Source organism: Bufo bufo, chromosome 2 (genome assembly GCF_905171765.1).
Source record: "Bufo bufo chromosome 2, aBufBuf1.1, whole genome shotgun sequence".
NCBI classification, from domain to species: Eukaryota; Metazoa; Chordata; class Amphibia; order Anura; family Bufonidae; genus Bufo; species Bufo bufo.
Window position 1 is genome coordinate 190,147,976 of NC_053390.1, and position 12,724 is coordinate 190,160,699.

A 12,724-nucleotide genomic window follows, 5' to 3' on the forward strand; every position below is an offset into this window, starting at 1 on the left:
TGTTCTCTAGTAAAAATAAACATCTTTGCCTCAAAAAAATATATTACAAAAATGCTTAATATCTGTGTCCCTACACTGTGCTAAAAATTAAACTTTTATATATATATATATATATATATATTTTTTTTTTAGATAAAGTGGGAGGTGTCAATAAAAGAATATGCTTACCTGCTCCTCAATTCTGTTCCAGCTTGTTGGATCCACCACCGTGTTTACTGCACTTCGGTCCAAGCATTCAAACTTCCGGCCTGGACAGGTCACGTGCCCCACTATAGTCATTGACTGACCACAGTGGTGACATGCCCCCAAACGGCATGTAACCTAGCTGTGACATGCCGCTTGGGGACATATCGCCACTGCAGCAGTGCACATGTCCCATGCCAAAATGTAAAGGCAGTGACTGAAGCGCAGTGAAGACAGTGGTGGACCCAGTAAGCCGGAACTGAGTGTCATGGAGCGGGTATGCATGCTTCCCTTGACAGGTCCTGCTGGGTGGTGAAGTTGGTTAAACCCCTTTAAAGAGGACCTGTCACCATTGATGGCCAGTTCGCAGTGTTCGCCCGCGAACACATGCGATCTGCCATCTTAACTGACAAGTCTGGCGAGGCACAGGTAAGTCCTTACCTGTGCCTGTGCGCGAGCCAGTCTGAAATGAAATGCGGACTCCGGGAGCAGGCAGTTCCGAGAACGGCCCCTGGAGGCTGTTCTCGGACTTGTCAGTTAAGATGGCAGATCGCATGTGTTTGCGGGCGAACACTGCGAACTGGCCATCTCTACCTGTCACCACAAAATGTAATGCAATCTGGCAGCACTATGTTATAGAACAGGAGGAGCGGTTCAGATTAATATATTGTTTTGTGGGAAAAGATTCAGTAAAACCTGTACTTTATAGCATTTTCCAGCTATCGGTACAGGAAGGAGCAGTTATCAGTGACTGACAGCTGTCTCTTATGCACACTTGTGCAATCACTGATAACACCTCTCTCCTGTACCGATAGCTGTTCACAGGAAGTGAGAAAAGCTGAGATATAAATGTATAAATTTACAAGTTTTACTGAATCTTTTCCCACAGAAATATATATCGGCCTCCTTCTGCCCTATGCTACTGCGCTCTCAGATGGCATTTCATTTTGTGGTGACCGGTCCTCTTTAAGTTTACTGCAAAGTGTGACTCACTATATATACACAATACTTTGGATTGCCCCCCACTCCCCTCGTTGTTTTTGGCAAGGCTTAGGCTGGGTTCAGACCTGAGCGTATTTGATATGCGCGTTTAACGCGCGTTTTTGTTGTGCGTTTTTATGCGCGTTTTTTGCAATAGTAAACGCGCGTTTGTGTGATTGACTGCAGTGTCCTATGGCCACAAACGCGCGTCAAAACGCCCCAAAGAAGCTCAAGAACTTGTTTGAGCGTAGGGCGTTTTTTAGCGCGTTCAAACGCGCTGTAAAACGCGCTGTAAAACGCGCTGTAAAACGCGCTGTAAAACGCTCAAGTGAGAACCAGGGCCATAGGGAAGCATTGGTTTTCATGTGTTGAGCGTTTTACAGCGCGTTTGAACGCGCTGTAAAACGCTCAAGTGTGAACCCAGCCTTAAAGGTCTGGTGCATTTTTAGCTCCATTGGGCTTTCATTATGTGTAAATGAAGTTGAAGTCAAGAATATATTAATTAGATTTGAGAGCAAAATCTTTTTTTTTTTAGACATATGCTGTTAGTGGAACATCATTTAGAAAATGCATTTGTACTTTTTATAGATCTTGAATAAATCTCAGCTAATATGATTGATATGATGTATCGCTGTTTGTTAGAGAAATATTTAAGTGGCAACCAAGTCCATGCAATGCCTTTTATTTCTTGGGTTTTGACTCTGGCACTTACACTATCCAGTCTGTATGGTTTTTGAATGCGTTATGTACTCGGTGTCAACAATCAAACTCTACTTCCCTTTTAGGTCATGAGCATGGTGTCTGGGTTTGCACCACTTATTTCAGCAGGAATCTTCTCTGCCACTCTTTCATCAGCACTTGCCTCCTTAGTGAGTGCACCAAAGGTTTTCCAGGTGAGCTCTTTATACTAGCATGTATAGAGGAAACGTGACCTGTTCTTTATATGCTCACCTCTTTATTCTGTAGTTGACCATCAATGAGTACTTTCTGTTTTGATGGATACAATTTTCCTTGCTATGGTAATCCAAATTGCGCCTCGTTGCAAAAGAATTGGATTTGCTCCCAATACAAGTGATCACTATTCTGAAAGTAAGCTTGCGGGTCTATGTTTCAATCAAACTCTTGTTTTACACCTTGCAGCTACCATCAGTGGTGTGTGGAAGCTATTTGCTTAAAGTGATTTATCACTCCAGCAAACGGCATTTATCATGTAGACAAAGTGAATACAAGGCACTTACTAATGTACTGTGATTTTCCAGATTGCCTCCTTTGCTGGCTGGATTCATCTTTTCCATACACTGCTCGTATCCAGGGGAGGTTACAACCACCCTGCAATCCAGCAGCGCTGGCATTGGTCTCTCTGACACATTTTCCTGAAATGTGTAAGCATGGCCACCGCTGCTGGATTGCAGGGTGGTCGTAACCCCTGGCAATATGGACAATCACAATACATTAGTAAGTGCCTTGTATTTGTCTACATGATAAATGCCATTTGCTGAAGTGAGACAACCCCTTTAAAGACTGGACACCTTTTGGAAACCATTTTTATTGATTTACATAGATTTTGGCCTGAAAATAATTTCTTCCATATAAAAAAAAATTGCACTGTTTGGCTAATGCAGCTTCTTTGTTTTACATTACATAGCTAGCTGCTAACTGGTTTCCAGTGCCTCTCTGACCTATACTGAATGACCTTCTGAGCGGATTTATTTGACTGATTTATTTGATCAGGAGAAGTCAGAGACTGAAGGGAGACAGAGCTATCAGACACATAGGCCATTGGGTTTATCACACAGGAGCTTTCTGGGGTTGCTATGTAGTGTAAAACACAAGCTGCAGAATACATACAATGTAAAAAATGTCTAGCAAAAAAAATATTTTTTCTTATCCCAAATTGCATTTAAATCTATAATTTGTAAAAATGGCCCCAAAAGTGTCCACTGACAAGACAAAGCTACAGCTCATAATCGAGCTCTAAAAAAAATAAACTCTTACAGGGTAACGGCTGTTTGTTTTGTTTTTTTGAAAATTCTACTACTGAATTGATGATACTGTAATTTCCTACGTGGCTCCAAGCTTAAGCATCTCAATATGAAATAGACTTACAGCACGTAGCTTATTGAATATTTGTAGTTTAAAAGGAAGTTTATGTACCAATGCCTTAAGCTTTTGCAGATATTTTGGACTCCCTTCATAGAAGACTAATAAATATGAATTTTTCTGTATACTAGCTATATTCTTTTCCTTGGGGGTTGTTCATATTGTGTGTCTTGTTTGTACAGCATAAATAAATTGGATATCTTCCTTGATTAAACCTTTTTTCTCCCAAGGCCCTATGCAAAGACAATATTTATCCTGGTCTTCAAATATTTGCTAAAGGATATGGCAAGAACAACGAACCACTTCGAGGATATCTGCTGACCTTCTTAATTGCATTGGGGTTCATATTAATTGGTTGGTGTGTTTTTGTTTTTTCTCTTGGAGGGTGGGGGAGTTTAGTTTTGAATCAGGGATATGATACTCCATCCTGTTACTTGTACGTGCAATGTCAAAGGATTGTTATAAATGACGTTTTCAGTCATTTTCAGATCTTAGTAAAAATAAAGCCACCAGGAAGATTCTGAGATGTATCAAGCTGGTATAACGAAAAAGTTGAGCAGCTACCTATAGCAACCATTCAGATTCTGCCTTTTTTATTAAATAAGATTCCTGTCCTGGTTGGGTTTATGGGTGACTAAACCACATTTCCCTTTTACTCTTTTTAATAAATCTTTATGGAGAAAAAACGTTTATTGTGGCTGAAAAATAGAAGATTGATTTCTTAGCAAGTTCAGGTGCAAGATAGATGGCACTTGGATGGTCTGGTATGAAAGTAAGGTTGAGGGGGAGACATGGAGATGTTAGGCTACTTTCACATCTGCGGCAACAATTCCGGCAGAGAACCACCAGACGGAATTCTCCGGACCAGGCACTGCAGGATACAAACGAAATGCCGAGAATCAGCCGGACACAACCTGCTGCACGCTGAGCTTTGTGTCTGGCCAATTCTCAGCAGTTTTGGTGGATCTCCTTGCCGCACATGTGAAAGTAGCATAAAACGAGTCTCTAATTATATGGATTGTAAACCAGTGATGTTTTGCGCAAGTATTACAAATTACAACTACATTTTTAATTCATAATTTAAAGTGTTTGATGTTTTCCTCTTTCAGCTGAACTGAATGTGATTGCTCCAATCATTTCAAACTTCTTCCTGGCATCCTATGCCTTAATAAACTTCTCAGTGTTTCACGCTTCACTTGCAAAGTCTCCAGGTAAGACATACCTATGTTTTTGGTTTTCTTCCCTCTTCTAAATGTTTTTCTACACATCTGTACGAATACATACGGTTGTGCTTTATTGCGACTTCTGCCTTTTTCACATCAGTGTTGTGTTTTCCTTATTTCTTTTCCATCATTTCAATCCCCGTTTGTTTGTATGGGTCACTTTGAGCTCCGTTTGTGTCCATTCGAACAAGTTTTAATTATTTTTGATGGGAGAAAAAGCGCCGTCTGCTGTGCTTGTTCCCACCAACAATAAGGAACTTTTTTAGATCTTCTTTGAAATCAATGAATTATGTCATTGATCCTTTTAACAGAATTTTTTTTCTGTTCCTCTGACAGAAGAGAAATATGCAAAACACAACACTGATATGAACAAGCCCCCATTTCATTTGGTGATCAAGAATAGGCAATTCTAGCTGGTTCACCAAGTTCATTCCCAACCTCACACTAGAGCGTTATGTGCTGATAAGAGCCTCCTGTTCCTGAGATACGTGCGCCCTGTATGATCATTTCTACTGTCAGGAATTGGCCAACGCAAGTTTGGTCATGTACACTAGGGATGAGCGAATCGCTAATGTAATGTCTGAATTTGGTGATCCAGTGATGGACATCTTTAAGATGAATTTATACTGTATCCAGAGAGATGCTACGTTTTTATATGATCTGTGATGACTTTTTTATATATTTTTTATTTTTTTCCTGACAGGTTGGCGTCCAGCGTTTAAATACTACAATATGTGGGTGTCTCTAATTGGAGCCCTTCTTTGCTGTGGGGTCATGTTTGTTATTAACTGGCAGGCTGCTCTTTTAACATATGTCATAGTCATTGGATTGTATATATACGTCACATACAAGAAACCTGGTAAGTTTACATCTATTTTGACAGATTATACTGAACCGTTTGTAAGTGACCATAACTGAAAAAGGAATTCAGTAAATTTAACATTGACAGATTCGTTGATTTGCTCTCTGACCCTAGATATTGCTGCTTGGGACTTATTAAGAAGTAATACGTTCTTAGTCCCTGTCCTTTCAATGGTGGCAGCCCTTAAACACGGCTATATTGTGTGAAGACCGCTGATTAGATCAGAAAGGTTTCAATGCGCAGATGATGTCAGCCCCTGCTTTACACATTAAAATGAAGTAGCATTTAGGCTTTTTGTTGGACACAATCACTTTGCAATGGTTTTCTTCCCAATTATACAGATGGGATTGTGAAAGGCTATGAAGTAGGTTCTCTGAATAGTCACTGTTGCATATTGACCCTAAGCTTTTGAAAGAAGCATTCCTGCGCATGGATTAGTTAGGATCTCATTTAGAATGGGCGAAACAATGGAGCGGATTTCACTCCCAAGGTCGCAGCGGTCCGTTTTGAGTTGTGAAGCTATTTAGAGCGACTCACGACCATTTGCTATTTTAATTCTTTAGAAAATTATTTTTATCCATGGAAAATATGAGATATTATCAGAAGCTTCACGGTGTGTAACACTTTTGAGATATTCATTTATAGAAGCCATGTGCAGTTAATTTGTGGCTATTTTCTGCAGTATTGCGGCTGTTTTGCTTGGCTGTAGCTGTACGCGGTATATACATGTAGATGACGGATCCTTCTTTTTTTTTTTTTTATGAGAAGAAAGCACGCCTGGTAACAAATGTCTTTGTATTGAGAGGAAGGCGGCAGGACATTCTCTAAGTGAAGAAGCCCTGTGGAATATCACAGTGAAGGGCCGTTTACGGGAAGTTCCATTAGTTCCTGTTCGTTTCCTGACTGGATCGTTTGTGCACTAGGGGGGAAAAAAAACATACTAGATTGGTCATGATCTAAAATAACAGAAATACAAACTTTCACATTGTTTTTAAATGTGACAATATAGAAAGTTCTGTTACAATGACCATTCACAGAGCGGTCTACAATGCTTAGCTTTACCATTTCATTTCCTTTAAAATGGAGTATGGATGGGGTTGTTGGAGTTCTTCTTGGTCTTAATCTAGAACACATGTTTAAACCTGATTCACCTCTGGTCACCATATATTTAGGGTCAGTTCAGTGCTCGAAGCCATTCTTCACTATTTAGTTCTTTCACAGCATCCTATCATTTTGACCGGCCACCACTAAAGCAACCAACACTGGCGTACATGAATTCTTCTTGGAGAACATTTAGGCCCCTTTCACACGAGCCAGTTTTCCGCGCGGGTGCAATCAGCGAAGTGAACACATAGCACCTGCACTGAATCCTGACCCATTCATTTCAATGGGTCTGTGCACATGAGCGGTGACTTTTCACACATCAGTTCTGCTTTGCGTGAGAATCGCAGCATGCTCTATAATCTGCGTTTTTCACACAGCCCTCAGCAAATTGCGGTCCCTAATGCATGGAACGCAACCACAACAGCCGTGTGAAAGAGGCCTAAGTCTTCAGTTGTTTTTTTGTGTGAAAAACGCATCAAAACTGATTGCACCCACGTGGGAAAAACTGAACGCAACTGCAGACAAAACTGAATGAACTTGCTTGCAAAGTGGTGCGAGTTTCACTGAATGCACCCTGACACAATCCATATAGTTTGTGTGAAAGAGGCCTTAGAGTACATGGACACATGATGTGTTTTATGGCTGCAAAATTTGCAACAAATCCATGGCAAAATCCACATGAAGTTACATGAATTTGATGCAGATGATTTGCTGCGGATTTCATTGCAATGTAAAGAGTCGTTGGAAATCCGCAGCATAATTTGACATGCTGCATATTTAAAATCGGACAACATTTTTACTGGGTTGGAATTACTCCTTTAAGGGTCAACATCTGCTGATACAAGTCATTAACATGTGAAAGACTTGTCTTTACTATAGGTGTAACAATAAATGTTTTTTATTTTTATTATTTCAAGTGCTTGTGAGATCACTTGTCTGTGGACCATGCCTCGCGCTACATTTCCACACCTCTTATCTTGTCTGCTAATGAGTAGAAGGCACCTACTTACACGAATGGATGTACCATGGATGACCGCAGTAATTCTTTCTCATTGGTCATGCAATCTATGCACATATTTACGTTGGCCAATCATTTTAGTTAGTATCACAAACTTTTGTGTGCCAATTGCCCCATAACTGTAACAAGCCGTGTCCATTATGGAATGTGTAAATCTAACTTATTATGAGTCTGACTAATGTTCTTCTATCTAAAACATGAAATGAATGACTTCCTTTCAGATGTGAACTGGGGGTCTTCAACCCAAGCCTTGACCTATCTCAATGCACTGCAGCACACCATTCGGTTGGCAGGTGTCGAAGACCATGTGAAAAACTTCAGGTAATTTTTTAAAGGATAATTTGTTTAATACAACATTGTATATAGATCAGTTTATCTTCCAGTCCGCTCAGACAAGTAACACCCCTCCCCATCCCTGAATTGTCTACTGGCAGTTAAATATGAGCTCTTTTTAAACAAATTTCTCCCAAAAAGGTCCCTGATTTCTATTTATCACTATCTTTGCTCAGAAGTAACCTATATACATGCTGCTACCATCCTCCTGCTGATGTTTTTGAGGGACAATAACACAAAATTGATGGACTTGGTTGTTTGACATAGTCCTGTGTACACTTTTCAAGGTTGTGTATATCTAGGTAATACACGAGGGAATTATATGATCTGCTGTGTAGACCTAGGAGTTTTGTAACATCCTTCATTTATATTATTATTAAGGGTACTTTCACACTTGCGTTAAACTTTTCCGGTATTGAGTTCCGTCCTAGGGGCTCAATACCGGAAATAAAATGATCAGTTTTATCCTAATGCATTCTAAATGGAGAGCAATCCGTTCAGTATGCATCAGGATGTCTTCAGTTCAATCACTGTACGGTTTTTGGACAGAGAAAATACCGCAGCATGCTGCAGTATTTTCTCCGTCCAAAATTCCGCAACACTTGCCGGCATTATTTTCCATTGAAATGCGTTAATGCCGGATCCGGCCCCAAGTGTTCCAGAAAAACGGATCCGGTTTTGCGGTCTGCGCATGCGCAGATCTATAAAAACGTGAAAAAGATAAATACTGGATCCTTTTTTCCAGATGACAACTGGAGAGACTAATCCGGTATTGCAATGCATTTGTGAGACTGATCCGGATCCGTCTACAAATGGTATCCGTTTGCTTTTACAGCCTGCCGGAATCCAACAACGCAAGTGTGAAAGTACCCTAATCCTGCTTATAGGCTGTGTTCACATTTTGTGAATGCATTTGTGGTATGCCCCAGGAAACCTTCCACCACAAATGACAAATGTAGCCCTAGACCTCCATTTAGACAACACAGGCAAAAAAACTGATTGTGATGAGTGACCAAACATGTACCACTGTATGGGTCTGTAGAGGCATTTGTCGTGGCATACTTTGAACAAGATGTGAACCGAGCCCTATCTTGCATCTTCTTCACCCTTACAATATTCCAGTTAAAATATTTATAAATTATTTTTAAATGGATTAGTATTTTATATTGTCTTGTGCATTATTTCCCTCATCACAGGCCTCAATGCCTTGTTTTAATTGGTGCTCCGAATTCACGTCCAGCTCTCCTTCACTTAGTGCACGCCTTTACAAAAAATGTTGGTTTGATGATCTGTGGCCATGTGCACATGGTAAGATTTATTTTTTTTCTTTTTTCTTCTGTATGTGTTTTTGGCATATAATGTTAAAAGTTTGTGTTTTAAAATGTTTTCATTGAGTTGGAAAAAATTAGTATGAAGTAGATCAGGGGTAAATATGAGTAGATTACCAAGCACAACATGTTGTGCTTGATAATAGCACCTTGCACCCACATAACTGACTATGGAAGGAAACAAAAACTTGTCACCAAATAGCTCTTAGTACATAAGTACAATACTGAAAGAGTGTGCTAATCCTTGATATAGAGTATTGTGCAAAAATTGTAGACAGGTCTTAAAAGAAATGCCGCAAACTAAGAAAGCTTTCACACTTGTAAATGCACTGTGCTGCCGCTGCAAACGAGACTTAGAGGAAGCCGTGCTTTGTTTTTCAACCTACTTATGTAAATAATTATTAACTGAAATAGAAACAGCTGGTTTGGAGGCTTAAAACTGGGTGAGGAACAACCAAAGTCTGCTACAAAGGTGAGGTTGTGGAAGACCGTTTCATGTCACAGATCATACACCATGGCAAGATTGAGCACAACAACAAGACGAGGTAGTTATACTGCATCCTCAAGGTCTCTCCTCTGCAAAGGTTTAAAAGCAGACTAGGATTTCAAGTGTGCTCAAGCTTGAAGAGGCACAAAGAAACTGGCAACAATGAGGACCGTAGACGCACTGGTTGACCAAGGAAACTTAGTGCAGCAGATGAAAGACGCATCTTGCTTACTTTACTTTGAAATCATAATATATCCAGCAGTGCCATCAGCTCAGAACTGGCAGAACCAGTGGGACCCAGCTACACCTATGGAGAAGTTTAGCCAGAAGTGGTGGTCATGAAAGTATTACTGCCAAAAAGCCATACGTTTGAAATGGAAACAAGGCCAAGCGACTCAACTATGCATGAAAACATAGGAACTGGGCTGCAAAAAATAGCAGCAGGAGCTCTGGGCTGAGTAGTCAAAATGTAAAATATTTGGCAGTAACAGAAGGCAGTTTGTTCACCAAAGGGCTAGAGTGGTACACAAATGAGTATGCATGAAACAGTGAAGCATGGTAAAGGTTGCTTGCAAGTTTGTGGTTACATTTCAGCAAATAGAGTTGGGGATTTGGTCAAGATTAATGGTGTCCTCAATGCTGAAACACAGGCAGATACGTATCAATCATGGACTACCATAAGGGATGTGTCTGGCTCCAAGTTTACTCAGCAGCAGGACAACGGTCCCAAACATGCAGCCAATGTCTAGAATTGTGTTAGTGTAAAGAGAACAAGGAGTCCTGGAAGTGATGATACGGCACCCACAGAGCCCTGATCCCAACATCATCAAGTCTGTATGAGATTACATGAAGAGACAGAAGGATTTGAACAAGCCTACATATAGAGAAGATCTGTGGTTGTTTTCCAAGATGTCTGAAACAGCTCTGCCGAGTTCCTTCAAAACATGTGTGCAAGTGTACCTAGAAGAATTGATGCTGCTTTGAAGGCAAATGGCAGTCATGCCAAATATAGATAGAATAGACTCTGCTATTCCTGTTAAGGCTACTTTCACACTGGCGTTTTGGCTTTCCGTTTGTGAGATCGGTTCAGGGCTCTCACAAGCGCTCCAAAACGGATCAGTTTTGCCCCTCATGCATTCTGAGTGGATAAGGATCCTCTCAGAATGCATCAGTTTGGCTCCGTTCCGTCTCCATTCCGCTCTAGAGACTGACACCAAAACACTGCTTGCAGCGTTTTGGTGACCGTCTGACAAAACTGAGCCAAACGGATCTGTCCTGACACACAATGTAAGTCAATGGCGCTGGATCCGTTTTCTATGACACAGTATGGCACAATAGAAAACTGATCCGTCCTCCATTGACTTTCAATGGTGTTCAAGACGGATTCGTCTTGGCTAATACAAACGGATCCGTTCTGAGCGGATGCAGACGTTTGTATTATCTGAACGTATTCGTCTGTGCAGATCCATGACAGATCCGCACCAAATGCGAGTGTGAAAGTAGCCTTAGATGTGCTTGATCAAAGCTGCTGGGCCTCCAAATACTGCATGACTAGAGCGGATTTTGTAGGCCGGCCTTTCATGGTCGACAGCCTTTTTCATTGACATAGTCATATAGAACTTGCTAAATGAGTATAATAAAATAGGTTTAACTTTAGTTTTATATCTCTGTAGGGTCCTCGAAGACAAGCTATGAAAGAGCTGCTTACAGACCAGGCTAGATATCAGAGGTGGCTTATTAAAAACAAAACCAAAGCCTTCTACTCCCCAGTACATGCCGAGGACTTGAGGGATGGAGTTCAGTATCTTATGCAGGTAAAATCTTTATCCCAATGTGTTCTGGTTTGCATAGTGTAAAGCTAAGCAATAGACACCAATTATGTTATTAAATAATATTGAAGACATTCTAGTTAAAGGAAATGGAAAGACTCTTCCCAGTCTTGCCTTGTCATCTGCCCAAGCTGAATTTTTTTTAATTTTTGCCTTGTAGGCTGCTGGATTGGGGAGAATGAGACCAAATACTCTTGTGCTTGGCTTCAAGAATAATTGGATTCAGTCCGATATGAAAGATGTTGAGACTTATATTAACTTATTACAGTAAGTATGGGAAAAATCAGAAACTGCATGTGTATCTACCGGCTTTGGCACCAAAGTTTTCTTTAACTTTCTCTGTACGTTTTCTATGTCTTATAATTGTGAGGCTGCCTGTCTCTGCTCTAAGTATGCCTTTTCTACACAACGCCCACTGGTGTATATCTGGGCTTAGGGTTATGCTCCTTGCTGTTTTTACTGGTAAATTAAACACAAGCATACTATTTATATGAAAAAAACAGGGACACAGCCATGTTTAACCCCTTAAAGACCTGCGCAGTGCATGTACGGTGCTGGTGGACGTGACTTTAGGTCCAGCGTCGTACATGTACGGAGTGCTGATCGGGCGGGTGCAGGAGCTGCACCCGCCCGATCAGAGGCAGGAGTCTGGCAGTCACTGATAGCTGGACCCCTGCTGTAGCTGGCATCGGTGAAAACACAGATGCCGGCACATTAACCATCGCTCTGCTGCGGTCAGTGCTGACCGCGGCACGTTTGGGATCCTGCCGGGTGCGGGGTGGCCATCGGGTCCTCGCGCTGCTGTGATGGGGACCCAATGGCAAGGAAGTCAGCTTGATGCCTTCTGTGACAGCCAGTGAGATCCAGACCCCTGGATCTCACAGGCAAGAAGCTGTAAGCTGTGTAATACACTTACAGCCAATGCATTACAATACAGAAGTATTGTAATGCATTGTAAAGGGGATCAGACCCCCCAAAAGTTAAAGTCCCAGAGCGGGACAAAAAAAAAGTTTTACAAAAAAAAAGTTTCAAGTAAAAATAAAAAAAGCATCCTTTTCCCAAAATAAAGTTAAAAAAATAGGGAGAAAAGGAAAAGTAGACATATTGGGTATCACCGCATCCATAACAACCTGCTCTATAAAAATACCACATGACCTAACCCCTCAGGTGAACACCGTAAAAAATAAAAACTGTCAAGCCATTTTTTTTTTTTGTCACCTTACATCACAAAAAGTATAATCCCAAGCGATCAAAAAGTCATACGCACCCCAAAATC

General features: G+C 40.9%; 1 protein-coding gene across 1 annotated transcript in view; it reads left to right on the top strand.

The window, feature by feature from the left end:
• Positions 1-12,724, top strand: part of SLC12A2 (solute carrier family 12 member 2) — a 123,714-nt gene that overhangs the window by 62,001 nt on the left and 48,989 nt on the right. The window contains exons 12-19 of the mRNA XM_040415980.1: positions 1,950-2,057; positions 3,495-3,618; positions 4,374-4,475; positions 5,191-5,346; positions 7,693-7,792; positions 9,001-9,112; positions 11,293-11,433; positions 11,609-11,715. Of these exons, the coding sequence (XP_040271914.1) occupies positions 1,950-2,057; positions 3,495-3,618; positions 4,374-4,475; positions 5,191-5,346; positions 7,693-7,792; positions 9,001-9,112; positions 11,293-11,433; positions 11,609-11,715 (950 nt within the window). The remainder of the gene's footprint in view (positions 1-1,949; positions 2,058-3,494; positions 3,619-4,373; positions 4,476-5,190; positions 5,347-7,692; positions 7,793-9,000; positions 9,113-11,292; positions 11,434-11,608; positions 11,716-12,724) is intronic.